Source organism: Macaca thibetana, chromosome 20 (genome assembly GCF_024542745.1).
Source record: "Macaca thibetana thibetana isolate TM-01 chromosome 20, ASM2454274v1, whole genome shotgun sequence".
Taxonomy (NCBI): Eukaryota; Metazoa; Chordata; class Mammalia; order Primates; family Cercopithecidae; genus Macaca; species Macaca thibetana.
Genome location: NC_065597.1, coordinates 10,795,841 through 10,822,179, shown reverse-complemented (window position 1 = coordinate 10,822,179; position 26,339 = coordinate 10,795,841). Strand labels below are relative to the sequence as shown.

At 57.2% G+C, this 26,339-nt stretch overlaps 5 protein-coding genes across 10 annotated transcripts in view; 3 read left to right on the top strand and 2 right to left on the bottom strand.

The window, feature by feature from the left end:
* ATP6V0D1 (ATPase H+ transporting V0 subunit d1) overlaps positions 1–26,339 on the top strand; it is a 303,274-nt gene that overhangs the window by 70,076 nt on the left and 206,859 nt on the right. The window lies entirely within an intron of this gene.
* Positions 79–3,332, top strand: ACD (ACD shelterin complex subunit and telomerase recruitment factor). Of its 3 annotated transcripts, none has more exons than XM_050773271.1 (12): positions 79–754; positions 840–973; positions 1,081–1,174; positions 1,264–1,340; positions 1,458–1,502; positions 1,614–1,648; positions 1,798–1,949; positions 2,061–2,157; positions 2,236–2,319; positions 2,508–2,884; positions 3,017–3,108; positions 3,186–3,332. In XM_050773271.1, exons 1-12 carry the CDS (start codon positions 656–658, stop codon positions 3,256–3,258), a joined length of 1,359 nt encoding a protein of 452 aa, XP_050629228.1. In that variant the 5' UTR covers positions 79–655; the 3' UTR covers positions 3,259–3,332. The 3 variants fall into 3 exon arrangements, with proteins under 3 accessions (XP_050629228.1, XP_050629229.1, XP_050629227.1); XM_050773272.1 differs by having other exon boundaries at positions 98–754; positions 831–973; positions 1,081–1,156; XM_050773270.1 differs by having other exon boundaries at positions 98–754; positions 831–973.
* On the bottom strand, positions 3,295–16,163 carry CARMIL2 (capping protein regulator and myosin 1 linker 2). Of its 3 annotated transcripts, none has more exons than XM_050773246.1 (38): positions 15,821–16,163; positions 15,476–15,567; positions 15,330–15,383; positions 15,031–15,093; positions 14,801–14,925; positions 14,587–14,678; positions 14,318–14,388; positions 14,129–14,202; positions 13,911–13,986; positions 13,715–13,803; positions 13,501–13,595; positions 13,338–13,424; positions 13,147–13,259; positions 12,977–13,054; positions 12,792–12,868; positions 12,604–12,708; positions 12,353–12,422; positions 12,144–12,225; positions 11,946–12,042; positions 11,807–11,864; positions 11,498–11,670; positions 11,150–11,312; positions 10,968–11,069; positions 9,803–9,931; positions 9,604–9,717; positions 9,277–9,437; positions 9,114–9,201; positions 8,784–8,927; positions 8,585–8,651; positions 7,878–8,113; positions 6,886–6,986; positions 6,443–6,803; positions 6,237–6,359; positions 4,774–4,810; positions 4,543–4,614; positions 4,197–4,418; positions 3,548–3,625; positions 3,295–3,458 (listed from the first exon to the last, which is right to left on the bottom strand). In XM_050773246.1, exons 1-38 carry the CDS (start codon positions 15,858–15,860, stop codon positions 3,346–3,348), a joined length of 4,122 nt encoding a protein of 1,373 aa, XP_050629203.1. In that variant the 5' UTR covers positions 15,861–16,163; the 3' UTR covers positions 3,295–3,345. The 3 variants fall into 3 exon arrangements, with proteins under 3 accessions (XP_050629203.1, XP_050629204.1, XP_050629202.1); XM_050773247.1 differs by adding an exon at positions 3,963–4,043 and having other exon boundaries at positions 12,792–13,054; positions 15,821–15,952; XM_050773245.1 differs by having other exon boundaries at positions 12,792–13,054.
* The window catches only part of TPPP3 (tubulin polymerization promoting protein family member 3), a 268,538-nt gene continuing 256,884 nt past the window's right edge, over positions 14,686–26,339 (top strand). Inside the window, exon 1 of the mRNA XM_050773282.1 lies at positions 14,686–14,689. The gene's annotated coding sequence lies outside the window, so the exon portion shown is untranslated. The remainder of the gene's footprint in view (positions 14,690–26,339) is intronic.
* The window catches only part of CTCF (CCCTC-binding factor), an 81,663-nt gene continuing 77,098 nt past the window's right edge, over positions 21,775–26,339 (bottom strand). Inside the window, exons 11-12 of one of the 2 annotated variants that reach the window (XM_050773260.1) lie at positions 24,418–24,579; positions 21,775–23,259 (exon numbers count right to left, since the gene is read on the bottom strand). In XM_050773260.1, the coding sequence (XP_050629217.1) occupies positions 23,075–23,259; positions 24,418–24,579 (347 nt within the window). In that variant the 3' untranslated portion in view covers positions 21,775–23,074. The remainder of the gene's footprint in view (positions 23,260–24,417; positions 24,580–26,339) is intronic. The other variant, XM_050773261.1, reaches the window with a different exon arrangement.

Here is a 26,339-nt window from a genome sequence, read left to right as displayed (position 1 = left end):
GCAGAGTGGAACGCGGAGTCCACGTTTCCTAGGAAACGGAGCCGGGGGTGGAGAGGAACCTTCCTCCGCTCTTGCGTCATCACGCTGAGGTCCACGCGCCCCCGGAGTCTGGCGAGGAGAGCTCGGCCAATCCGAGGGGAGGGCCAAGGAAGTACCATTTATTGGACGTTGTGTGTGTGCTCTTATTTCCACTGGCCTTACAAGACCGTGCATTGTGTAGATGAGGAAACTGAGTCATAAAAAATATGTGCTGAACCCCTCGGGGGTCACACGGCGCTGAAATGGTTTCGAGTCAACTTAACGGACGGCACTCGGCCGCAGGCCCCTGCCCTGGATCCCTCTCCAGAGACCGGACCAGCTCTTGTTCTGTTCCCTCTCGGTACCACAGGCATCTTGACGAACGGCCGAAACGCCGGGCCGCTGTCGGAGTGACGCCGCGATGAGAGTAAACGGGCCAGCATCCCGAGGACCAGCGGGAGTCTCCACATAACCTCCCGAGCAGGACGCTCTCCTGCGCAGGCGCGGGGTGTACGTGGGCGGGGCCTCCTCCTCAGGCCCCGCCCAGCCGAAGGCGCTTCCTCTTCCGAGGAGAGGCGGGGCCTTGGCGCCCGCGGGAAACCCGGGCGGTTTGCCTCCGCTAGGTGCAGCCGCCGGGATGGCAGGTTCGGGAAGGCTGGTCCTACGGCCCTGGATTCGAGAGCTGATTTTGGGGTCGGAGACACTCTCCAGTCCACGAGCCGGGCAGCTGCTCGAGGTGAGCCCCCACTCAGGGCCCGGAGACCGAGGCGGAGGCCCGGGGTGGTGGGATTGACGCCGCTCACCGCCGTCAGGTACTACAGGAGGCCGAGGCCGCGGCCGCGGGCCCATCCCACGCCCCTGACGCGTCCGACGTCGGGGCCACGCTGCTTGTGTCTGACGGGACCTACAGTGTCCGATGCCTGGTGACGCGGGAGGCCCTGGACACCTCGGACTGGTGAGAGGCCCCGCGCGGCTCCGGAGGTCGGAGTCCCTCAGGAGAGAGCGAGGTGGGCGGGCCTTGTGTTCCGGTGGGCCCGGCAGTGAGGGTCCTGCTCGCCGCAGGGAGGAGAAGGAGTTCGGCTTCCGCGGGACAGAGGGCCGGCTGCTGCTGCTGCAGGACTGCGGGGTTCATATCCAGGTCGCTGAGGGCGGCGCGGTGAGTGGTGAGACTGCCTTGGGCGGGTTACCGGGCATGACTCTTCGTGACGATTCCTGAGACCTCCCCTTCCCCCCGAACTCCTCCAGCCCGCAGAGTTCTATCTCCAGGTGGACCGCTTCAGCCTGCTGCCCACGGAGCAGCCCCGGCTACGGGTGCCTGGTTGGTAAGTGATGCCTTCGCCCTCCAGCAGCTCTCCCCACCCCAGCCTGGCCGGCGCTGGCAGAAGCCTTTGGGGTAGGAGGGCTTGGGCCCCCATTAACTACCCTTATCTTTTTCTTAGCAACCAAGACTTAGATGTTCAGAAAAAGCTCTATGACTGCCTTGAGTGAGTCTGGGGTTGGGCTCGGGGGCCACGTGTGGTTTGGTGAGGGGTTGGTGTGTCTGGGTAGACAGGCTTCAGCATGATTCCTGAGTCCTGGCCACTCTCTTCCTGTAGGGAGCACCTTTCAGAGTCCACCTCGTCCAATGCAGGTACTGTAGGGCTTGGCCAGCCGTCCTAACACCCTGTGCAGTGACCTCTCCAGCCTTAAACTCCCGCTTCCTCAATAAGCTCTCCTCCCACTTCCCCTCCCGGTCCTCTCCTTTAAGCCTTGATTCATCCCATGGTCCCCTGTCCCCAGGCCTATCACTGTCCCAGCTTCTGGATGAAATGCGGGAGGATCAGGAGCATCAGGGGGCGCTGGTGTGCCTGGCTGAAAGCTGCCTGACGCTGGAGGGCCCTTGCACAGCACCTCCGCTCACCCACTGGGCTGCCTCACGATGCAAGGCCACGGTCAGTCTGGGGCTTTTCTTGGGAGATGTCAGGGTGAGGAGTTGGGCAAGGGTCATGTCCCACAGGACATGAGAGTAAACGGGCCTGTCCTACAGAGTTTATGTCCCACAGGGAGAAGCTGTGTACACTGTCCCCAGCTCAATGCTATGCATCTCTGAGAATGACCAGCTAATTCTGAGCTCTCTAGGCCCCTGTCAGAGGACACAGGGTAAGGGGGACTGGAGAGGTTGGGGGGATACCTGGGGCCCAGGTCCACAGTGCTGATAAGCCTTCCTGAACCCCCCAGGCCGTGAGCTGCCCCCACCAGACCCGGCTCTGCAGGACCTATCTCTGACCCTCATAGCCTCTCCTTCCTCACCCAGTTCCTCAGGTGAGGTGATGCACAGGTCACAGGCACTCACTGCCATCTGTCAGGTTCCCGGGCTGCGCGGGATGCTGTTAAAGTTGCACGGCGGGTGGGGAATGAACACGGTCCCTGCAGTCCTGTCTGAGCTCACAGGCCACTCAGCTGCTCTAAGCGGAGAGGGCTCTGCCTACAATGAGTCCCCTCCTCCTCAGGAACCCCAGCCTTACCCGGCCACATGTCATCCGAGGAAAGTGGTACCAGCATCAGCCTTCTGCCTGCCCTGTCCTTGGCTGCTCCAGACCCAGGGCAGAGGAGCAGCTCCCAGCCCCCACCAGCCATCTGCTCAGCCCCTGCCCCCCTGATCCCCAGGTCCCCACACCCCAGCCAAACCCCTAGCTCCCCACTCCAGAGCTGCACTCCCAATCTCTCACCCCGTGGCCATGTCCCCAGTCCACACCAGGCTCTTGTGACCAGGCCCCAGAAACCTAGCCTGGAGTTCAAGGAGTTTGTAGGGTTGCCCTGCAAGAATCAGCGGCCTTCTCCCAGGACCGGAGCTACCAAAGGAGCCCAGGAGCCCTGCCGTGTCTGGGTGAGTGTAGCCCCTCTGCAGCTGGAGGGTGGAATGAGGAAGGCCTGAGGTGGAGCTGGGAGGGAGCATGGGTAGCCTTGGATGGGGTTGGGGTCCTTGTTAGCTCTTGCCCAGACACCATACCCCTTTCAGGAACCCCCAAAGAGGCATCGTGATGGTTCTGCCTTCCAATATGAGTATGAGCCACCCTGCACGTCCCTCTGTGCTCGGGTCCAAGCTGCCAGGTGAGTTCCTGGGTCTGCCCCCACTCTTGGTCACTAGTCCCAGGCTCCATTGACCTGCAGCCGTGGTTTCTTTCCAGGCTTCCTCCCCAGCTCATGGCCTGGGCCTTGCACTTTCTGATGGATCCAGAGTCTGAGCCAACTCCAATGTGAGAGGTCACGCAGGACAGATACCGCTCCACACTCTGCTTCCTTTGAGTTTTTTAATAAAATAATCTCATGCGGCAGGAGAGGAGAGGATCAGGGACTGGGGCCGCCGCCTCTTTGGTCTGTGGCTGGGGAGGGTGGGCTCCGCTCAGGGCTGGAGGGCTCTGTGGGCTGTGGGGGCAGATGCTCCGTTCCAAGGCCAGATCCTGTGAGGAGAGGGAGGGGGAGAGAGGAAGGTTCAGGGCTGGGCTAAGCAGTCCTGCCACCCTCCCAGCTGGCCTGGACCCCCTCTTACCTAGGCTTGGGGATGGAGGTGCCTCAAGTTTTGGCCTGCGTTTGAGGACCGGGGAGCGCTGCAGCCGCAGGGGCCGTTCTAAGGGACACAGAAAGGCTCGGGGTCTGTCCATCCTCTGCCCCTCTCTTCCACCTCCAGTGCATGTAAGTATGCGCTCACACACACTGCTGCCTTCAGAGCATCCCTCATCCCTGCGTCCTCACCCCTGACAGAGGCTGCTCTTCGGGACATGGAGCCAGTGCTAGTTGAAAGGGCTTATTGTCAAACCCTTGCACCTGGCCTTCTGGCTCCCTGATTTCTTGAGCCCTCACACACTGGTGGCTCCCTCCAAGGACCAAAGCCATGAAGGGAGCCCCAGAAGCCCACCCTCCCGCATCTCCTGCATTCAAGCACACGTGGAGGTGTCTCCCCTCACCAGCAGGGGCCTGGAGCTGGTCCTCATGCACAGACACTGCTTGCCGCCCTGCCGAGAGAGGCCTCGGCCTCAGCTGGCCATCTGAGGGAGGCCAGGGAATCGGGTGTTCCAACAGCTGTCCCCACTCCAGCCCTTGCCTCCCACCCTCAGGGTCCTTAGAGGAGCCGAGTTCCCAGCAGGAACTCTTCCAGCACCCAACCCAGGATTGGGATGGGGAATCGGGTGCCTGCCTACCTTCATTCCTAGGGCCCAAGCAAGGGTCCTCTGGGAGGCCCAGGCTGTCTCGGGAGGGGCTGGTTCTGCAGGGACTTGGGCTTTGACCAGGAGAGGGAGGGCCTGGACCATCCTGTTGGCCCCAACCACGGCTCCTGAGCTCTGCATTCAACTGCTGCCCCAGTGTCTTCCAGGTGGCAGACTCGGGCCCCTGGCTCCCTGGGCAAGGTCTGCAGGAGGGGTCTGTGGGGAGAAGGGTGTCAGCCAAGACCTGGTCAGGTCTTGGAGATAGGTCTGAACAACGGTCTGACCCTGCTCCTGCCTGTCCCTGCTCCCCCTACCAACACACACAGTGGCCATCACTCACCAGCAGACACAGAGTGGGTGCGGGACTTGATCGAGATGGGAGGGGCCTCCGTGGAACTGTCCATAATGTCACCTGCAAGGCGGAGCTGGGGACTCAGGCTGGGGACTTGGAGGCGAGGGGAAGAAAAACCTGGCCTCTCCCCTTCCTCCCCCAGGAGAGCAAGTGCCTTGGGGGCTGTCTGTAAGGACACCTCCCAGCGAATGTGCTGCCACACCCCAGGCTCCCACTTACCATCTGAGCCAGCTTTCTTGATTTCGCCATCTTTGCTCTGTAGGAAACAGGGCAATCAGATTCCAGCCCTGCCCTGGCCCCAAACCCTAGCCTTTTGTTCATTATTGTTCTTATAATCCAGCCACTGAATGCCCACCATGGACTGGACAAGAACATGGCAAACCCAGTCCAGCCCTCTTAGAACTCTTCGCACACTTCAATGTTTCTAAATTCAGGCCAACTTCATGCTTTGTTTTGTTTTAAGATATTGAATGGGGCCGGGCGCGGTGGCTCAAGCCTGTAATCCCAGCAGTTTGGGAGGCCGAGAAGGGCGGATCACGAGGTCAGGAGATGGAGACCATCCCGGCTAACACTGTGAAACCCCGTCTCTACTAAGAAATACAAAAAACTAGCTGGGCAAGGTGGCGGGCACCTGTAGTCCCAGCTACTCGGGAGGCTGAGGCAGGAGAATGGCGTAAACCCGGGAGGCAGAGCTTGCAGTGAGCTGAGATCTGGCCACTGCACTCCAGCCTGGGCAACAGAGTGAGACTCCGCCTCAAAAAAAAAAAAGATATTGAATGGTATGGAGGACTGGGGTTCTCTGGGATTGTGATGAGAGTGACATTAGCAGGGTGGCCACAGAGGAGAGTCAGGGAAGAACCATGGGCAATGCAGGGATGGCTGAGGAGGGACCTGGTGTAACCCACAATTAGAGACTGGAAGCGAGGCAGGGAGGACATCCAGACCACCCAGGGATGTGTGTGGAGGTTCTGATTTGCACCTAGGGGAGGAAAGCAGTGAGGTTTTAAGGTGGCCAGGGCCAAGACCCCACAGGGCCCCCAAGCAGGGTGTGAAGTCTGAACAGTGTCTTGAGAAGAAGCCCCTGGAGGACTTGCTATTTCAAGTACAGGTGACAAGGTCAGATTTTTTTCTTTTCTTTTTTTTTTTTTAATTGAGATGGATTCTCACTCTTGTTGTCCAGGCTAGAGTGCAGTGGCACGATCTAGGCTCACTGCCCTGTCTCCCAGGTTGAAGCAATTCTCGTGCCTCAGCCTCCCAAGTAGCTGGGACTACAGGTGCCCACCACCACACCCGGCTAATTTTTGTATTTTTAGTAGAGACAGGGTTTCACCATGTTGGCCAGGTTGGTCTCTTAACTCCTGACCTCAGGTAATCCACCTGCCTCAGCCTCCCAAAGTGCTGGGAATACAGGCGTGAGCCACGGCACCCGGCCCAGGCCTTAGATTTCTGTTAGACCTGCAGAGAAAAGACTTTCTCAGGTCTGAAGAGGAGATACTGGTGGCCTGTGCCTGGGTCGAGAAGCCAAGAGGGAAGAAAGGTCGATTCTGTAACCACTTTGAGGAGGACGGAGTAGAACTGACAATTAGACCTATCTGTCATGAGTCTCCTCCATCTTGGTCACATATGTCACCCACAGCATGCCACCTGCCCTCTCACTTCACGGTCATGTGCCCCCAACTCACTTGCTTCCTCTTGCCTTCGGCACCCCCGCTGCCTCGGCTGACGCCTATCCTCTGCAGCATTACTTGTACCCGCTGTTCAAAGGATGGAGCCAGCTCTGTTTCTCCCCGCTCCAGGGGCCGCCTCTAGGGACAGAGATGCTCGGGTTGGAGAGAGTCCATGCCCTGGGTCCCAGAAGTGCCTTAGCCCTGCCATCAGCAAGCCTTACCTTGTCAGGTCTGGCACCCAGCGTTGCCTCCTCCTCAGCAGGCAGCAGTATCATCGAGTAGGCCTTGCTATCTCTTGTGTACCGAGGTCGGCTCCTGCGGGCAGGGTCAGGGCTGCTGGTGTCCCCCTCAGCCCCACCAGGCTCCTCACCACGGCTGGGACGGGTTGGCGGCCGCAGTAGGTCGCCAAACGTAGTTTTTCGGGTTCGGGGAGCTGCCCCAGGGCTGGTCTCTAGATCAGGTCGTGGACCCCGCGTTGAACGAGGCTTCTTGAAGGCAAAGAGGGTGCCCAGCTTCTTTCGCAGTGTACGGGGGACAGGAGTGGCACCCCCCTCAGTGGCCGGGTCCTCCTCGGGGGCCCAGCTGTGGGGACACCCAGCAGTGAGTGAGAAAGCCCATCAGGCATCCCACCCTCTCCCACCCCCAGCAGATGCCCCTCACTCACAGGCGATCCTGCTGGATCAGCCTTTTAGAGAAGAATTCCTCCACGCCCTCGTCCACGCGGGCACTGAGCCCATTCCCTTCCTGCGGCAAGGCTGGGGGCACCTGGGGGGCATCATGGGGTCAGGGGTCAGGGCTGAGTGCAACTCTGGCTTCTTCCCCGCCCCTGGCCGGCAGCCTGGACTGAGTAACTCCAGGATTCCAGACTGGGGTGATCCTAGGGGCTGCTGATACCAGCCTCCTACTGTCCTGCTGCTGGACAGAGACACCAGATTTCACACACTCCTCACCCGCTGCTGGCCCGCACACCCAGTCCACACCCGTCCTTGTCCCACAGAGTATCCTACATGCCCGAGCCACCCAGTCACCAGCAAACCTAGCCCCCACGTGCCCCCGGGGTCACCCATTCCCACTTGCCACCAGCTCTGCTGCGAACAGTTCCCTGCAGTGTCCCCCCCCCCACCCCACCCCCACTCCACCCGGCCTGCTGCCGGCTCAGTGGCGCCGGCTGCTGCGTCAGACCCTCTGGGGGACCTCAAGCCAGCTCCTCCCCGCCCTCCAACAGTGCCCGCTGCCCCCGCGGGCTTGCAGCCCACACACGCATCTCCCCACACGCGCTGCCGCCGGACGCGCAGCAGACGCAGGCTTGGCCCCGCGGCCCGGCTACCCGGTGCCCGGCATCTCTCAGCAGCCCCGGGGGAGGGAGGGAGGATGGACACCCTCTCTCGCGCAGCCACGGAGGCCGCGGGCCGCCCCGAGGCGGAGTCCCACACCCAGGCACACCCCGAACGGAACCCGCACACCCATGGTCCTGCACAGGCATGGCCTGGGGTGCGGGGTGACCAGGAAGAAGCCAGGATGTGACCGCGGCCGCACGACCAGGTGGCCTTGGGCCCCTACCAACCCCTCTCCTTGACCGCCACCACCCATGAGGAGCGGCCGGGTCACCTGCGATCCCCAATTACACGCGCTCCGGAGTGGGGGAAGGGTGCTCACCTGGGGGCCCCCCGGCGGCGGGCGGTGGTGGTGCTGGCGGCGCGGCCGCGGCCGGGCCCGGGTCGGATGGCGCAGGGGCTGCCCCGCCGGTGGCAGGTCCATGCGGGGCAGTGGGGCGGCGGGGGGCCCGGGGGCGGCAGGGCTCGGAGAGCCGCGCGCAGACGGCCCAGCCTGCGGCTCCGCATCTTCTCCCGGAGCCGCCAGCTCGGGCTCCGGCTCCGCTTCCTCAGCAGCACCTGAGGGGACAGCACCAGAAGAGCACCGAGCGCCGAGCCCGGGGAGGTGGCGGCGGAGGCGCTAGGGCGGCGGGGGACCCGCCCAGGGCGCGGGGAGGGGCCCGGCTACGCCGCCCGTCCCCCCGCCCCTCCGCCCCTCCCCCGCCGCCGCCGCTGTCCGTGGTGCTGAGCGCGGCCCCGAGCGCGCGCGGCTCCGCGCCGCCGCCAAGCATGCGCGTCCCGGGGGTAGGGAAAGGGGCATGGGGGAGGCGAGTCGAGCCGGTGTCCAGTCCCTAGTCTGCCCAGGTCCCGCCCCGGGCTGACCACAGCAGACCCCAGCTTTGCAAGTTACACGGGGGTCCTGGCCTGGCCCAGTCAAGGGCTGGGGGTACCCAGACAAGGCTGAATGAATTCATCCAGGTACCCGGGTCCCCAGTCTAATGGAGCTTCAGCCCACCCATGTAAACTCCCTTCCCCAAGGCCCTGACTTACTTTGAATGAAGGGAACCAGGTGAAGACCGTGGCTGAGCTCAGGCCATTTCTGTGGAGGACTGTCATCCTGGTGGGGAGGGCACAAACTCAGCCTGAGGTAGGAGAGCACCACCCCAAAAGAACTGCCTTTCACCTTCCACACTCCACAGCAAGATGGGAAAATTGGGAGTGCTATGCCCCGTGTTCTAAAACTACTTACCTTCTCCTCCTCCTCTTCCTTCTCTTCCTCGGGGAAGAAAAGACCTCCCAATTCCCCAGGCTCAAGGAGGCCGGGCTCACCTCCGTCTGGTGCCGGTAGGGCAGAGGGCATTATCACTGTGGCCTGATGAGCCAGACTCTCCACCTGCAATACCAAGCAGCCAAAGATGGCACGTAGGGCCTCAGCCATGATCCCATTGGTGCTAAGGGGACCCTGAAATAGCCCTACGCTACATGACCCCAGAAGACATTACAGAGCCCCTGCAAGGGAGATGGCCAAGTCACTGCATGTGTGTGTTTGCACGAAAGTGTGTGCACATCTCCCCCTCACCAGCTGATCCCGGGCTGCACTCAGGCCTGCCAAAGCCTGAGCCACAATGCTCTCTGCCAAGGTCCCTGTGATTGATAGCCGCATATCCCTAAGGGCAGGAGAGGACAGAGGTTAATGGGCTGGCTTTGCTTAGCCTTGCCCAGCCCAGCCCCATCCAGCCTACCTGAGCCTAGTGAAGGCATCTTGCAGCAGCTGCTCTGGGAGCAGCTCTGGGAGGCCCCTCGAGCCTGCCAGGACCCCCTCTAGCTGCTCCCTCCAGCTGGATCCCTGCAGCATCTGTGGGCAGAGGCTCCTTGCTGTGTCCAGTGTGGCCTGAGTGAAGTCCTGGACAAAGGTCAGAGCATGGTGAGGATATGTCCAGACACCAGGCTGCTGGCTTGAGGCTCCAACTCCAACAGAATATTGAGTCAGGGGATATCATAGTTAAAACTAAAGGATGGGGGTCAAACCTGCGAACGGAGGTGGGGCTGGGGCAGGAGTACCCTCTCACCTGGATGTCCTGGCGGCAGACCTCGCCCACCTGTCTCAGAAGGCCCTCCAGCTTCTGCCCAAGCTGCCAGTGATGGCTTGGGGAGCTTCCAGCTTCATATAGAATGGGGAGAATCTGAGGGCCAAAGAGGAAAAGCAGTTGCAAGCTGACAGCTGACTAAGAGGGGAAGGGTCCTTGTAGCAGGAGGCGGAGTGCTCACGCTGAGAGAGAAGTTGGCATTTTGGATGGCATCCTCAGCCTGGTGCACAGCGGCTTCACCCTGGGGTCCAGCCCCACAGCCCAGCAGCTCCACATGCTCCTGCACCGACTGACACAATTCATTCACTTCCTGGGGGGGAATGGGGATCAGTCTCAGCCTAGCTCCCTCCCAGTCTCCCAGATCCTGCCTGCCTTCCTCCCAGGCTCTTTAACAGAGGGAAGTCCTGAAGCTGGCACTCTTAGACCAGCCAATTTGGAACCCTATCTGTTCAAGGAGGGAAGGAACTATCTGTTGCTTTGGTTCATTTTAAGGACTTTATATATACTTCCTAAGTGCCCAGAATAGGAAGGAAAGCAGTTGTAAATCATGTCTGTGTTTTAGAAGCTCAGTCTGTCCACACAGAGGACAGACTGGGAGAGGGGTGGAAAAGAGAGTGAGTAGCCCTGGAGGAGGGACCAGGAGGAGCAAGGGAATAATTGGTGTGGGGGTAAAGAGTGGCACGTTTGAAGGTTGGTCTAGAGGCAGGACGAAGGAGGGCTATGAGGGCTCCAGTGTGACCAGGAGAGACCTGGAAGGATGCCCCAACCTCTGTCCACAGCACTGGGTGGCTGTGGGCACCAGTGGAATTGGGCTCCAGGGTAGAGAACAGGGTTTGTGGAAGACGATAACATCACTTGGAGAAGTGCAGAGCATGAAGCTCTGCAGGATGTCTGGATTAAGACCTTTGGGCTCTGCAGCTTAGGAAAGAAGAGGTATTTGGGAATGGAGAGGTGGAAACACCTCCAATAGATAAGGTAGTGGAGGGAGATGAAGACAGTGAAGGAGCAGCTGGGTTTGGACACACCATGGAGAGGAGAGGGGAGCTCTGAATATGTGAGGTCAGAGATGGGGTTACAATTGGGGGAAAACTGAGGGAGGACATAAAAATTCCTCTTTAACAGGACACCCTGTTTACATGCTTAACGTTACGCAACCAAGGGTGTCATTGGAGAGCTATTTAAGGGGTGTTTAGCAGTCTCCAGATCAAGGAGAGGGACTTTGTCTGGGACAGCAGGGTTCAGGCACTCTGGCTCCAGGAAAGTCAGACCCTCTGACTCATGGAGGCTCCCGGATGCCACAGGTCTCCTCATGCCCTACCTCTCGTGGTTGGGGAGGGGACACTGACCTGCTCTGAGGGGTCTGAGACCAGACCGAGTGGCTGAAGGCAGGTCGTGTGGTCAGAAGAGGCAGGGTCTGCGCGGTTGTTCCTCAAGAGACAGGCTTGGATCTAGGGGTAAGGGGTATTGAGAAATGCCGAGGGACAGAGCCAGGGTGCAGAGAAGGACAAGGGAAGAGGGGGACGCCCACCTGATGGACTGCACGTGCTGTCAGTTCAGGGCGGCTGCGCTGCGCCTGGGCCACGTCGTTCAGTGGCAGAGGCATGGCCTTCAGGCTGTGGTTCTGCTCCAGCGCCTGTGCCACGTCCAGCAGACCCAGAGCAGATGTGTGGTTCCGGTCCCAGACCACAGACCTGGGCCGGGCCTGGCTTCAGTCGGGGACAGAGTTCCACAACGCCCCACCCAACCCTCGGCCTCGTCCGTTCGCCTCGTCTACCTGCTCCATTGCTCCGCCTCATTCAGTCCCGCCCCTTAGCTCGGTACCCTCCTCTCCACCGCGCCCCCTGCCCGCTGGTCCCACCCCTCTGACCCCGCCCACCGGAGCCTGGAGTTGACCCGGAGCGCCTTGGCCAGCAACTTGGCGCCCGCGTCCCCCATGGCGTTGCCGCTGATATCCAGCGCGGTCAGGTTAGGATTGGTGGCTAGGGCCCGGAGTAGGACGCTGGCGCCCAGCTTCAGCCGAGACTCAGCCACCGACAGAGACTGAAGAGGCTGGGGTTAAGAGAAAGCCATTGATGGCTGGAGTCAGGGGTCAGTGAGGGCAGGTCACAGGGTCTGAGGGAACAAGAGAAGGGAAGACCAAAGGGGTCTAATTGCCCGAGGACCCTGCAAGGTCCCGTGAACTCACACAGTCGTCGTCCTGCATAAGCTGGACAATCCGGTGCAGGACGTCGTCCAGGGTCTCCCTGTGGGCAGGGGCCGCAGTTGTGGGGGACAGGGGTGGTAGGGTGTTGTCTGGGAGGCCCAGGAGTGGGGTGGGGGCTCACTTGCACCGGACGTTGAAGTTCCTTCCAAGCGCCACATGTCTCAGGGACCGGCTTCTCCCGATGGCCAGCACCAGAGTCACCATGTCCGAGCCGAAGCCTGGGGGTGACTCGGGTCACGCACCAGGCGAAGTTGCAAGGATAGGGTGGGGACTGGGAATCGAGTGGATGATGCGAGGATGGGCTCCTGTGCAGCCTCACCGTTATCCGCCAGATCCAGGGAGCTCACAGCGCCTGCGTCACACACTAAGTCTTGTATCACCTGGGCGCCGGCCGAGCGCAGCTGGATGTGGGAGGTAGGAGATGGGACCCACTCAGGCCGCGAGTGGGGAGGGGTAGGCGGCCCACGGCCCTGCCCTCCCGCCTCCAGCGCCACTCCCAATGTGTGTTCTCTGGGGGCCGGCGCTCACCTCGCAAGCGCTGAGGTCCAGGTGCAGGTCGCGGAGGTGCGTGTTGAGCGCGAGGCCATCCAAAAGAGCCCTGGGAGGGGACGTTACAGGGGGTGGCGGGAGCTGGGACAGGGGGCTCCAGGGTGCGAACGAAGGAGGCAGGGCCAGGATCTGGGGGAGGTTGTGGGAGCGACCGGAGCAGAAGCGGGGAGGGGCGAAGGCCAGGGCGGGGTTGGAGCGCCCGCGGGGCGTGGCCGGGGTCAGACACTGACCTGAGCGCGTCCGGCGGCAGCTTGCAGCCCGCCAGGCCCAGGTGCCGCAGCGTCCGCGCGCGGCTGAGGAAGAGCTGCAGCGCGGCCGGCGCAGCGCGGGACTTCCTGGGGGAAGTGGGAAGGTGGGCCTGGGGGCGCAAGGAGGCGGCTTCCAGCTGCCTCCCCCGGCCCGGACAGGTCCCCCTTACGTGCGGGAGAAGACGTTCCTCGAAGCGTCGAGGTGGGTAAGGCTGATGCAGCAGCCTCGGGACAGCGCTGCGAAGAGCTGCGGGGGGAGGCTGTTGGCTGCACCCGCTGGGGGACCGAGCCCTCCCTGTCCTGCCCTCCAGTCCGCCCTATCGGTCATCCATCCCCCCACGGAGCACCCCCTCACAGTGTCCAGGGCGGTGTCGGTGCCTGCGAGATTCAGGAACGACAGCACGTTAGGACGGCTCAGGAAGCTATAGAGGCCCTGGCGGGAGGACAGGGGTGGGATGGAGTCGGGGATGGCCTCCCAGGGCTTCCGAGCAACCCCAGGATCCCACCCTGAAGACAGTCACTTACCCCACTGTCCTCGGAGGACCCCAGCGCCCCGGGATTCCCGGAAAGGTCCAGGTGGGTCAGGGCGGAGTCGAAGGCAGCATTGGTGGCCAGTGCCCGGCCCAGAGCCCTCATTCCTGGTGGTGGGGTGGGGTAGCTCAGCAGTTGGGCAGACCCCACCCCCCTCCCCTCACCCCCTCCCTCATCCAGCCTACCTCTCGGAGTCAATCCTGTCTGGGCGAGGCTGAGTCTCCTCAGGGCTCCTGGACAACGCTCAAGGTGTCTGCTGAGTGCAGCCATGCCTAGGGGGTGGGACCAGCCACGTGGGTCTCACCTCCTCCTGCTGCCCGCCGCTGCGGTCCCCAGGCTCATCCATACCTCGGTCATCCAGCAGGTTCCCTGCCAGGCTGAGCTCCCGCAGCCCAGAGCTCGAGTGTCCCGCCAGAGCCTGGGCCAGTCGTCGGACAAAGTCTCTGGGGACCAGACCCCAGGCATGAGATTCTGCCCCCGGCTTGCCAACCCCTTCCAGTCCACTAGCCCCCAATTCCAAGCCCCCAGACTCTCCTCTCCAAGCCCTGCCCTGTCCCCTCACCCCCTCAGGCCGCAGGTCTCCAGCACCAGCTCCTCCAGGTGCGATGACTGACTCATCATGTGTAGAATCTGTTCTGAGACCTCAAGGCTCTGAAAAGCAGAGGGTGGCGGCTCACAGGCTGCACCCTGGCCCTCAGTGGGTTGCACCCTGGCTCACACCCTTGGCCCCTCCCTGCCCTTACCCCCCACCCCCTCACCAGTTTCATGTCAACACAGGAGAGGCACCGGAACCACAGGTTGTAGGATAGGGCAGCCACACTCAAGGCCAGGTCCCTGGTGGGAGGGTGGAAAGAGAGGCAGAGCTCAGGGCCCTCCAGCCAGGTCCCAGGCCCAGCAGCCCCTCCATGGAGAAGATGAGGCCTAGGGATATGGGCCCCGGGATCTTCCTCCTCTCCCATCCTGGCAGGCTGCACACCGACTGCCGAGGTGGCTGAAGTCTCCCAGGCTGAAATGGCGGCAGCCCTGGCGATGGTAGATGGTGTCCACGTCCTGGGCAAGAAGGAGATGCTTACAATTTGCTTGGGACCACAAGGGGCAGGGAGGGGCTCAGCACACATGGGGGACCAGATGTCTCCAGAGCCCTCCAAAAGGGCCCTACCCTCACCCACTGAATCTCCTCTCGGAAAGGGAAGCCATTGTAGTCACACAGAGCCTCATATGTCTCCAAGAAGCCACCTGGGGAGGGGACAGGGGTGCAATAGTGGGAAGGAGAGAGACAAAAGATCAGCAATGGAGGAAGACCAGACCCACAGGCTAGGTGGTGGCTGTGACCTGAATGGCTCTGTTCAGTGTGGGCTCCCCCCCTATCTTGCGGGTCTGGGGAGGCAGAGTTGGGGCAGGCTGGAAGGCCTGTGGTCCTGCCTTTGCCCTTACCACAGGGGCTGCAGGGGCCAGTGGACTCCAAGGGGCTGCTTCTCTCCAGCCGAGCCAGCATGGAGGCAGGTGTGGGCCTCCGGAATAGCTTCCTGGTAGGGGGTTAAGCAGAAGGAGGCAAGGGACTTCCAGCCTCTGGGATGGGAAGCAGCCCTTCTCATGCACTCCCTCCTCCTTCCTCCCCTGTCAGCCCCTCAAATTTGCCAGGCCTCACCCAAGGGTTGAGCGAGGGAAGACCTTCTTGATGGCTGCAGCCACATGCTGGGCCAGCTGTTCCAGGGCGGCCACACCAGGAAACTCCAGGACCAACTCACGCAGGGACTCCAGCTCAAAGGTGACCTAGGGAAGGAGGACTACTGGGCCTCGGCTCCACGCATGGGCGCAGGTGATGGTGGTAGCATGAAGACCAGGCTGCAGGCCCAGGTGGGGTACTAGATGTCTCACCTGAGGGGGTGTCTCCTGCAGCGCCATGGCCTGGACCTCCAGGTAGCTGAATGTGCAGTCCACCTAGTAAGCACCTAGATCAGCTGGGACCAAGCCCCAAACCCCGCCTTCATGGAAGCCTAGTCCTTTGGGCAGCCTGGAGCAGAGCCAGACCTGCCTGGACTCCACTCCTGTTGGCTGCCCGGAGCCGACTGCTGGTGCAAAGTCAGGGCCCACAAGGCCAAGAAGGACCGCAGATGCAGCCCTTTGCCGAGGTAGCTGCTGGAGGGTGGGAGGTGTGGCCAGGCCCTGGGACTCACCCTCAGTGGGAGGCAGGTGGTGTGTAGCAGGTAGGCTCTCCATCGTAGCAGCGCCTGGGGAAAGACAGTCTGATACCCTGGGCAGAACAAGAGGCTCTTTCTGTGGGGCCACAGCTGCCTCCCCGGCTCTGTCCCCTGCCCCATACCAGGACATGGTTTTGCACAGCACCCTCCCCGGGTAGCCAGGTTTTCAGCAGCAGCTCCACCTCTTTGGGCCACAGGAACCTGGTGATCTCGCCTGTGGAAGGGCAGCCTGCTGGATGACTTCGGTCCTTGCACATAAGCCACTGGTGCCCGCAGTCTGTGCCAGGCTGGGGCCCTGGGGCTAATCTGCAGCCAGCGAGGAAGGAAGGGAGAGGATCTGGGGCGCCCGCCCTCCTGGGGAGCAGAGAGAACCTCTGACCGGGCCCTCCGGGGCGCTGGGTGGGCCTCTGATTTTGGGGCTGCACTACTTCCTCCCAGCCAAGAAGGCGGGAAGAGCCAGCGCTTACCTCGCAGCTCACAGGAGATGCCGTCGGGGGTCTGGGCCATGGGCAGGGTGGGCCTGGGAGGCCCAACGAGCTCCGGCGGGAAACAGCAGCGGACGAGCGCGCACACAGGAAGCCAGGGGCCCCGACCCGCACGGCAGCCACCTGCTCCCCCGGCGGCGGAAGGTGCGCGCCGCTTCCTGCCAGGCCGCCCCCGGCCCGGCCCCTCCCCGCCCCGGCCTCGCGGCCCTAGAGCTCACCAGGGAGCGGGGTTGTGGGAGGGGGGCCGAGTCCCACCTGCCCTCCCACCCTGTCGCCCAGGAGCTTCTCCGCCAGGGTAGACGTTGTGGTGGGGAGTGGCGTGGCCAGGAGGGTGGCGCGTGTGGCGGGCCTCCAGCTGGTCCTCGCCCCCTGCTTCCACCCCGCCCCGCAGTCCCTGCCGCGAACACCAGGGGACGCTGCCTGCCCGGGGATCCCCGCGGCCCACCCAGGCTGGTCCCCTCCAGAGTCCAGGCTGCGGAGGTGGACGAGGCGCCTGGCAGAAGGGGGACTGTTCAGCAAGGAGCACCCGATATCTGCCAACACCGGGGGTCCTGCCCGTTGCTCCGAACCTGGAGTCCGTGACCGTGTTACAGATCCAAGAGATTTTGAATAGGTGGGAAAAAATGCCAGATGGGGCCAGGCGCGGTGGCTCACGCCTGTAATCCCAGCACCTTGGAAGGCCGAGGCGGGAGGAACGTTTGAGCCAAGGAGTTCGAGACCAAGCTGGCCAACACAGGGAGACCCTGTCTCTACAAAAAAAAAAAAAAAAAAAAAAAAATTAAAACTTAGCCGGTGTGATGGCGTGTGTCTGTAATCCTAGCTACTTGGGAGGCTGAGGTGGGAGGATCGCTTGAGCTTGGGAGGCAGAGGTTGTAGTGAGCGGAGATTGCACAACTATACTCCAGTCTGGGTGACAAAGCCAGGTCCTGTCTGAAAAAAAAAAAAAAAAAGCCTGATGGGTCCAGCGCCCTTCCTTGCCGGCAGTGGTGAGGGCCTTCAGGGGGGCAGCCTGGGGCTGAGTCCTGAACCCCAAGCACTTCATAGAGGGCCGGAGTGAGTCCTCCAGGTACATGGGGGGTCTTCCTGTGTCTGCCTTCTCCCCAAGCTGGACAGAGTTTGGGAGGGGCAGCCAGAGAGAGAGATAAGCTAGTGTCTCCAGGGCTGAGAGGGGTCAGACAGTCATGGGGTAGGGCCTGCTAGCCTGTTGCCCTCTAAAAGACCAGGACCTAGATTCTGGAAGGTTCACAGGAAGAGGCTGCATTTTTTTTTCTTCTATTACAATCTAAACTCCACTTAAGCGGTAAGGATCAGCAGTCTACCCTGCCCGTAGCTCAGCAAGGTGGAGGTGAAAAGACAGTTAAGGGTGACAGGGAGGAGTCAGCTGGAGAAGATGCTGCACAGAGAGTTCCTGCTGCCTTCCCGATTGAAGAGACATACTTGGTTGGTTGGTTTGTTTGTTTTGAGACAGAGTCTTGCTCTGTGGTCCAGTCTGGAGTGCAGTGGCACAATCTTGGCTCACTGCAGCCTCTGCCTCCCAGGTTCCAGCGATTCTCCTCCCTCAGTCTCCTGAATAGCTGGGATTACAGGCGCCCACCATCATGCCCAGGCTAATTATTATTATTATTAGAGACAGAGTTTCAGTCTTGTTGCCCAGGCTGGAGTGCAGTGGAGAGATCTTGGTTCACTGCAACCTCTGCCTCCCGGGTTCAATCAATTCTTCTGCCTCAGCCTTCCAAGTAGCTGGAATTAGGCACGTGTCACCACACCCAGCGAATTTTTGTATTTTTAGTAGAGATGGGGTTTCACCATGTTTGTCAGGCTGGTCTCCAACTCCTGACCTCAGGCAATCCGCCCACCTCAGCCTCCCAAAGTGCTGGGATTACAGGTGTGAGCCACTATGCCTGGCCACGAAGAGACATAATTTGGATTAAAATCTAAGGCTCGAAGACCACACAGAACCCTCAAACTGCTTGTAGGGTGACAATTCAGTAGGTCTCACACAGTACTGCCAAGGAACCAAGAATGCAGGTTCTGGCCAGGTGTAGTGGCTCATGCCTATAATCCCAGCACTTTGGGAGGCCAAGGTGGATCGCCTGAGCTCAGGAGTTTGAGACCAACCTGGCCAACATGGTGAAACCTTGTCTCTACCAAAATACAAAAAGCTGAGCGTGGTCATGAGCACCTGTAGTCCCAGCTACTGGGGAGGCTGAGGCACGAGAATTGCTTGAGTCCAGGAGGTAGAGGTTGCAGTGAGCCAAGATCTCACCACTGCACTCCAGCCTGGGTGACAGAGCAAGACTCCATTTCAAAAAAAAAAAAAAAAAAAAAAAGCAGATTCTGCAGGCACACTGCCTAGATGACACCTAACATGTTACTTAGCCTTTCTGGTCTTCCAGTTTTGTTTGTAAGCCGGAGCTATTAACTAACCTCCAGCCTTGCTCTAAGGATTCAATGTTTATTTTTATTTATTTATTTATTTTTTTGAGACGGAGTCTCGCTCTGTCGCCCAGGCTGGAGTGCAGTGGCCAGATCTCAGCTCACTGCAAGCTCCGCCTCCCGGGTTTACGCCATTCTCGTGCCTCAGCCTCCCGAGTAGCTAGGACTACAGGCGCCCGCCACCTCGCCCGGCTAGTTTTTTGTATTTTTTAGTAGAGACGGGGTTTCACCGGGTTAGCCAGGATGGTCTCGATCTCCTGACCTCGTGATCCGCCCGTCTCCGCCTCCCAAAGTGCTGGGATTACAGGCTTGAGCCACTGCGCCCGGCCATCAATGTTTATTAAGGGAAGTGCCCACAACAGTGCCTGGCACTCAGATAACACTCACATTTGCCAAGTCTACCATGACAACCCAGGGATTCCAAAACAGAATGACAGAAAATCCACCTCACTGGGATTTTTCTGTTTAGAATGACAAGGAGGAAAGATGAGAGTGACTGCCAAAAGGGTTGGAGTCATGCCCAGGTGGAGGGCCTCTGGAGGCTACAGCGACACCAGTGGGGCCAGTCCCTGTGTGTGTGAGCACATGGGGGCAGGCAGGGACAACTAAGAAATCAGGCCAGGCTTGCAGGACTAGCCACGTGGCTGGTGGCAGTCAGGGCGGTAGTAACACAGCAAACCTGATCTCAGAGACCAAGTGAACACATGGGACTCAGTTCTTACAAGTGACAGTGACTCAATGAGAAGTTGTCAGCTTGTTCAAGCCCTTCTGTGTTCTGGATGGCATGTTACTCCATGGGCGTTCAGGAAATGCCAAAGCTCCTGAGAGTATTAGCCTTGCCTGTTCTGGGTAGCACAGGCTGAGGACGAGACTTGCCTCCCAGGTGGGCCGGGCTACGCCCCCTTGGTGCTGCCACAAGGCTCACCTCAGATGATTTTCGAAGACCAGGTCCTGACAAGCCAGAGAAGAGCTCAGGTACTTGCTGAGCTGGGCAGCAATAGGGTGGTGATGCCAGCCCAGGGGTGAAAAGGGCATAGATTCTTTACTTCTGTGGCTTAACAGTGAGGGAGCTGCACACGGGTTCAGGAACTTCCCCGTCAACAGTTCTCTGGGGTGCAGTAACAAAACTGGCTTCTGCTGCTAAAGGTTTTATAATTAAGGGTCAGACAGGATGCATCCTGGGCTATGCAGCAGGAGGATCCCTTTTCAGCCTTAACTCCCCCACAATGTCAATTCTTTTGCCCCCTCCCAAGCTAAAACAAATCCACTTACAGAGGGCCGGGAGTGGTGGTGCACGCCTATAATCCCAGCGGTTTGGGAGGCCGAGGTGGGCGGATCATGAGGTCAGGAGATGGGAGACCATCCTGGCCAACACGGTGAAACTCCGTCTCTACTAAAATTCAATTAGTCAGGTGTGGTTGCATGCGCCTGTATTCCCAGCTACTGCAGAGGTTGAGGCAGGAGAATCGCTTGAATTTGGGAGGCAGAGGTTGCAGTGAACCCAGCTCGTGCCACTGCACTCCAGCAACAGACAGAGACTCTTAAAACAAACAAACAAACAAACAAACAAACAAACACCTTTCAAACAGAATATGTACAATCAGGAATGACAGGCGGTGTTGAAAAACTGAGCCTCGTTGTTCTGCAAAAAGGTTATATATGCTTAGGTGGCTGGGCATCGTGGTTCATGCCTATAATCCAGCACTTTGGGAGGCTGAGGCAGGAAGATCACTTCAGTCCAGGAGTTTGAGACTACCCTGCCTGGGTAACATAGCAAGATCCTATCTCTACAAAAAAACTAAAAAAAACAAAACAAAAAAAAAATGAGCCAGGTGTGATGGCATGGCCTGTAGTCCCAGCTATCCAGGAGGCTGAGGTAGGAGGATTGCTTGAGCCTAGTTCGAGGTCACAGTGAGTTGTTTGTGCCACCACATCCCAGCCTAGGTGACAGTGAGACCCTGTCTCAAAAAAAACTTGGAATTAAAAAAAAGTTGGGGCCAGGTGTGGTGGCTCATGCCTGTAATCCCAGAACTTTGGGAGGCTGAGGCGGGCGGATCACCTGAGGTCAGGAATTCGAAACTAGCCTGACCAACATGGTGAAACCCCATCTCTACTAAAAATACAAAAATTAGCTGGGTGTGGTGGTGGGTGCCTGTAATCCCAGCTTCTCAGGAGGCTGAGGCAGGAGAATCCCTTGAACCCAGGAGGTGGAGGTTGAAGTGATCCGAGATTGTGCCACTGTACTCCAGCTTGGGTGACAAAGTGAGACTCCGTCTCAAAAAAAAAAAAAAAGTTTTGGCTGACTGGTAGTGGGTAACCTGGTGGGTAAACCATGGATGGGAGACAGAATTCAAGCTCCAACAGACCGAGACCACTAACTTTCAGAGCAAGGAGTTCACTGCCTGGCTGAATCCCGAGGCCCCAGGAGGCCCTGGGTTGTTTTCCTGGGAGACCCATCTGTGTGGACAGCACTAGGCAGCCAAAAGCTTCACATATTTTGCTGTTACTTCTCATTGAAAACTTGTAAGTTGGAATTTTGGTTAAAAAACTCGAGTAAGTGGTTTAAACTTTCACCTAAAGTGGGTTTGCCAAAGCAATCTGCCTAGAAACAGCAGCAGCAGCAAGATGATTTTCCAGTCACGCCTAAGATTCCAAACACGACACAACTCCATCCACCTTCCTGGGGTGCTAACAGGCAGTTCTATTATCTAAGACAGTCTCCTCACTACCCGGTGGTTGTGCATCTGTCTCTCCTTTCAAATGAACTTCTCTAGGGCAGGCTGGGTCCAGCTTCTCTGTTCCCTCACACCTGCCAGAGCTCCAGGTACATCTGATCCCAGGCCTCCTTGAGCTGAGATGCTGAGAGCCTCCCATTAGCCCCTTTCACTGTAAGCAGCTCTATGGCCCATCTACTCTGTGCACAGGGCACCTACTCAAGTGGATCACAGAAGCTGGCTGCCGTCCATCTACTCACCTGTACTCAAGCACACTTTTTGGGGAGTTAGAGAGTTACAGCAGGGGCTGGGTGCGGTGGCTCACGCCTGTAATCCCAGCACTTTGGGAGGCTGAGGCGGGCGGATCACGAGATCAGGAGATTGAGACCATCTGGCTAACACGGTGAAACCCTGTCTCAAATACAAAAAATTGGCCAGGCGTGGTGGCAGGCGCCTGTAGTCCCAGCTACTTGGGAGGTTGACGCAGGAGAATGGCGTGAATCCAGGAGACGGAGGTTGCAGTGAGCCGAGATTGCGCCACTGCGCTCCAGCCTGGGCAACGGAGCGAGACTCCATCTCAAAAAAAAAAAAAAAAAAAAGTTATAGCAGGATGTGCTCAATATCCAGTCACCCGCCAAGATCATATCCTCCCATCTGCTAGAGAAAGTACCATCCCAGGAACAGAGGTTGCCTGTGAAAGGCAGCAGCCTGCACAGCTTGGAACCACGTATGCAGTCCCCCAACCTCCCTCAAGCAGGCAGGAATCACACAAGATGGAGTCTTTGAAGCACTTGTTAATCCGTTATGATTTATTAGCTGTACAGCAGTAGATCCTCCTCCCCAGCTTTCAACCCCATTACATATTTTATTACAGGTCTCATGTTGGCGTCCTAAAATAATGAAAAATATCACACAGTACAGCTAAGTACAAAATGCATCAACCTAGAGTCTGATAGCTAACTGATGGCTCTCTTAAAAGCAATACACAGAAGAAAAAAGTGTTTGAAATCAGTAAGACTGAGGCTCTCTAAAAAACACATTTTTAAACATGTGACAGTTCATGTGCAAGAATCACTTTTTAGTTGGTTTTGTTTCACATTATTATTTTTTGAAGATCCAAAGTTTAAATTACTGACCTAGTGAAATTTTCTGGCCCAGCTTATAAGGGCTGCTGTGACCCACTCATAATCACCCTTCTGCTTTAACAGAAGATTTATAAAACACAACAATCAGCTACAAACAGGGCAAAGAAAATGTTGATGGGAAATCATAACTGAAAGTTAATTGTACAAGGTTCAAATGCTGGCTCCGTGGGCTGGAAATCATGATCTGCCACGTGGGTGTCCGTCACTGGTGGGCAGTGGTCTGGGTGCCATTCTGCTAACATGATTGTGATCCAATTCCTTGTCAACATTTACACACTAGAGTCTGTGGTAACTTAATTTGCAAGTAATTAAAATGCTGGGTTTTCTTACACTGCACTTCTTTTCAACCTCTTAATTAATGGAAAAGATTAAAATGTAAAAAAAGTTATTTACAAGCTTGACCATACCAGAAACTTTGCCAAGAAAGAGGCAAAGCTTTCAGGACAGAACCTGATCGTAGCATGCCATACTACTGGTGTGCAGCTGACTCCAAGCAAAGGGAGTCAGGGAAAAGCAAAAGCAAAAAACAGTTTAAAAGTCTAAGTCCTTCCCAAGTATGCATTTACAATTAAAAACTCTCTTGGGAAGAAGACCATAGAACTCTGGGAAGCCTGGTGGCCATTCTGGAGTGGTTTACCACATGGAGGGAGGGGTCAATGTCTCCGTTTCCATCTAGGAAAACGAGTTAGTCGTCAACACTGTCCTCAGCACTTCACAGTAAACCCTCGGGGACTCAGAACATTCCATGATTTGCTAACATCAGAGAGCAAATTCTAGTTAAATCACATTTTTTTCTAACATCATCCTTGAAGTTTTCGTTCTTGGTATGTTTGGTAAAATGATGCTTTTCCCAAAGCCAAAAAAAGAAAGGGAGAAAAATTAAGATGCGGGCCGTTTAAACACAGCCCAGAGCAGTCCTGGCGACACACAAGGCTCCGCCATCACCGGTCCATCATGCTGAGGATCATCTCGGGCGTGAGGTCTCCGTTGGGGGCGTCTGTGGCAGCTGGCTGGGGCTCCTCTTCCTCTCCCTCTGCGGGCTCAGCATCTGGCTCTTTTTTTACTTCAACTATAATGTTTTCAATTGCACCTGTATTCTGATCTTCAACCTGAATGATAGCTGTTGCTGGCAAAGAAGAGCACAGACAGAACAAATGGTGCATTAAAGCCCCAAGAATCACAAGGGTCCTTCAGACTGACATCAAACAGGATGTCAGCAATGCAGGAAAGCCTTATTAGATAGTGGTCCAGAGAGAGTCAATTTATTTATTTATTTATTTATTTTTTTTGAGACTCAGTCTGGCTCTGTCGCCCAGGCTGGAGTGCAGTGGCCGGATCTCAGCTCACTGCAAGCTCCGCCTCCCGGGTTTACGCCATTCTCCTGCCTCAGCCTCCCGAGTAGCTGGGACTACAGGCGCCCGCCACTTCGCCCGGCTAGTTTATTTTTGTATTTTTTAGCAGAGATGGGGTTTCACCGTGTTAGCCAGGATGGTCTCGATCTCCTGACCTCGTGATCCGCCCGTCTCAGCCTCCCAAAGTGCTGGGATTACAGGCTTGAGCCACCGCGCCCGGCCTCAATTTATTTTTTATTTTATTTTTTGAGACGGAGTCTTGTTCTATCACCAGGCTGGAGTGCACTGGCACGATCTCGGCTCACTGCAACCTCTGCCTCCCGGGTTAAAGCGTTTCTCCTACCTCAGCCTCCTGAGTAGCTGGGACTACAGGGGCCTGCCCCTACGCCTGGCTAATTTTTGTATTTTTAGCAGAGATGGGGTTTTACCATGTTGGCCAGGCTGGTATGGAACTCCTGACCTCAGGTGATCCTCTCGCCTTGACCCCCCAAAGTGCTGGGATCAAAGGTGTGAGCCACCGTGCCTCACCCTGAGTTTCTTAGAAGGGGCAATCTCAGCACAGAAACTGCTTTCCCTCTCCACCCTTTACGATTTGGCTTTTTTATATTCATTACTGCATCCATTCTGCCAGCTGACTGTGACTTTGGTTGTTTTTCAAAACCCGCCCACATTAACAGTACCCATCTTGTAGAACACAAGTACCCTTCTACTCTGGACTTCTTCTCCTTGAAATGTAACAGGCCTCTAAAGATTTCCTCAGATGTTCCTCAGTAAAAACTCCTAAAAAACCATTTCCTGAGAGTTTGTTCTCGACATGCCCTTAACTTGTTCTCATGGCTTAGTTCCCACCTCCCCAAAGAACAAGGACCCATCTGGCTCCCCCACATGCTCGGAGAAGACTCCAGCCTCCAGAGCAGAGATGAACAACTTACGCTGGTTCTGTTTGGGCTGGTTGGTTCTGCCAGGGGGTCGTCCTCTCCGCTTCTTGGCAGGTGGTGGGGCTGGGGTCACAGGCTGAGGCTCTGGCTCGGGTTCAATTTCTACGGCAGGCTCCTCCTCATCCTCATTGTCGTCCAGATCTGGTTCAGCATTTTCTTTTCATGAAATCAGGAAGCACAGGTGGTGGGACAAGGAGAAGGGTGGTGGAAGAAGAAAGAAAACAATTACATATTCTTTGAAGTCTTGTTTTTTTTATATATATATATTTCTTTTCTTTTTTTTTTGAGACAGGGTCTCACTCTGCTGCCTAGGCTGGAGTGCAGTGGCACGATCTCAGCTCACTGCCACCTCCACCTCCCAGATTCAAGTAATTCTCATGGCTCAGCCTCCTGAGTGGCCGGGACTACAGGCATGCACCGCTATGCCCAAGTAATTTTTCTTTTTCTTTTTTTTTTTTGAGACAGAGTCTCACTCTGTCTCCCAGGCTAGAATGTAGTGGCACGATCTCGGCTCACTGCAACCTCCGCAACCTGGGTTCAAGCAATTCTCCTGTCTCAGCCTCCTAAGTAGTTGTGACTACAGGCATACGCCACCACGCCCAGCTGATGTTTGTATTTTTAGTAGAGATGGGGTTTCACCATATTGGTCAGGCTGGTCTTGAACCCCTGACCTCAGGTGATCCACCTGCCTTGGCCTCCCAAAGTGCTGGGATTACAGGCATGAGCCAACTTGCCCAGCCAATCCAGGTAATCTTTGTATTTTTTGTAGAGACGGGGTTTCGCCATGTTGGCCAAGCTGGTCTCAAACTCCGGATCTCAGGTAGATGATCTGCCCACTTCGACCTCCCAAAGTGCTGGGATTACAGGCGTGAGCCACTGTGCTCAGTCTATTATTTTATTAAGAAAAACCAATTTAAGGCTGGGCACAGTGGTTCACACCTATAACCCCAGCACTCTGGGAGGCTGAGATTGGAGGATCACTCATGTTCAGGAGTTCAAGACCAGCTTGGGTAACATAGTGAGACACTATCTCTACAAGAAATAAGAAACTGGCAGCTGGGCGCAGTGGCTCACGCCTGTAATCCCAGCACTTTGGGAGGCTGAGGCGGGTGGATCACCTGAGGTTGGAAGGTCAAGACCAGCCTGACCAACATGGAGAAACCCTGACTCTACTAAAAATACAAAATTAGCTGGGCATGGTGGCGCATACCTGTAATCCCAGCTACTCGGGAGGCTGAGGCAGAAGAATCACTTGAACCCAGGAGGCAGAGATTGCGTGGAGCTGAGATCCGCCATTGCACTCCAGCCTGGACAACAAGAATGAAACTCTGTCTCCAGAGAGAGAGAGAAAAGAAAAAAACAAAAAACAAAAAACAAAACAAACGAAATTGGCTTGGTGTGGTGGCTCATGCCTGTAATCCCAGCACTTTGGGAGGGCGAGGTGGGCGGCTTACTTGAGTTCAAGAGTTCGAGATGAGACCAGCCTGGCAAATATGGTGAAACCCCATTTCTACTCCAAAAAAAAAAAAAATGTGGCCAGGCATGGTGGCTCAGGCCTGTAATTCCAGCACTTTGGAAGGCCGAGGCGGGTGGACTGCAAGGTCAGGAGATTGAAACCATCCTGGCCAACATGGTAAAACCCCGTCTCTACTAAAAATATAAAAATTAGCCAGGTGTGGTGGCAGGCACCTGTAATCCTAGCTACTCAGGAGGCTGAGGCATAAGAATCACTTGAACCTGAGAGGCAGAGGTTGCAGTGAGCTGAGATCATGCCACTGCACTCCAGTCTGGGTGACAGAGTAAGACTTTGGGAAAAACAAACAACAAAAAAAGATAAATTAAAAATTAAACACAAAACAAAACAAAAGTCCATTTAAAAATGCTTTTAGAAAAGCAGGGTGTGAGGTTCCAAAGTA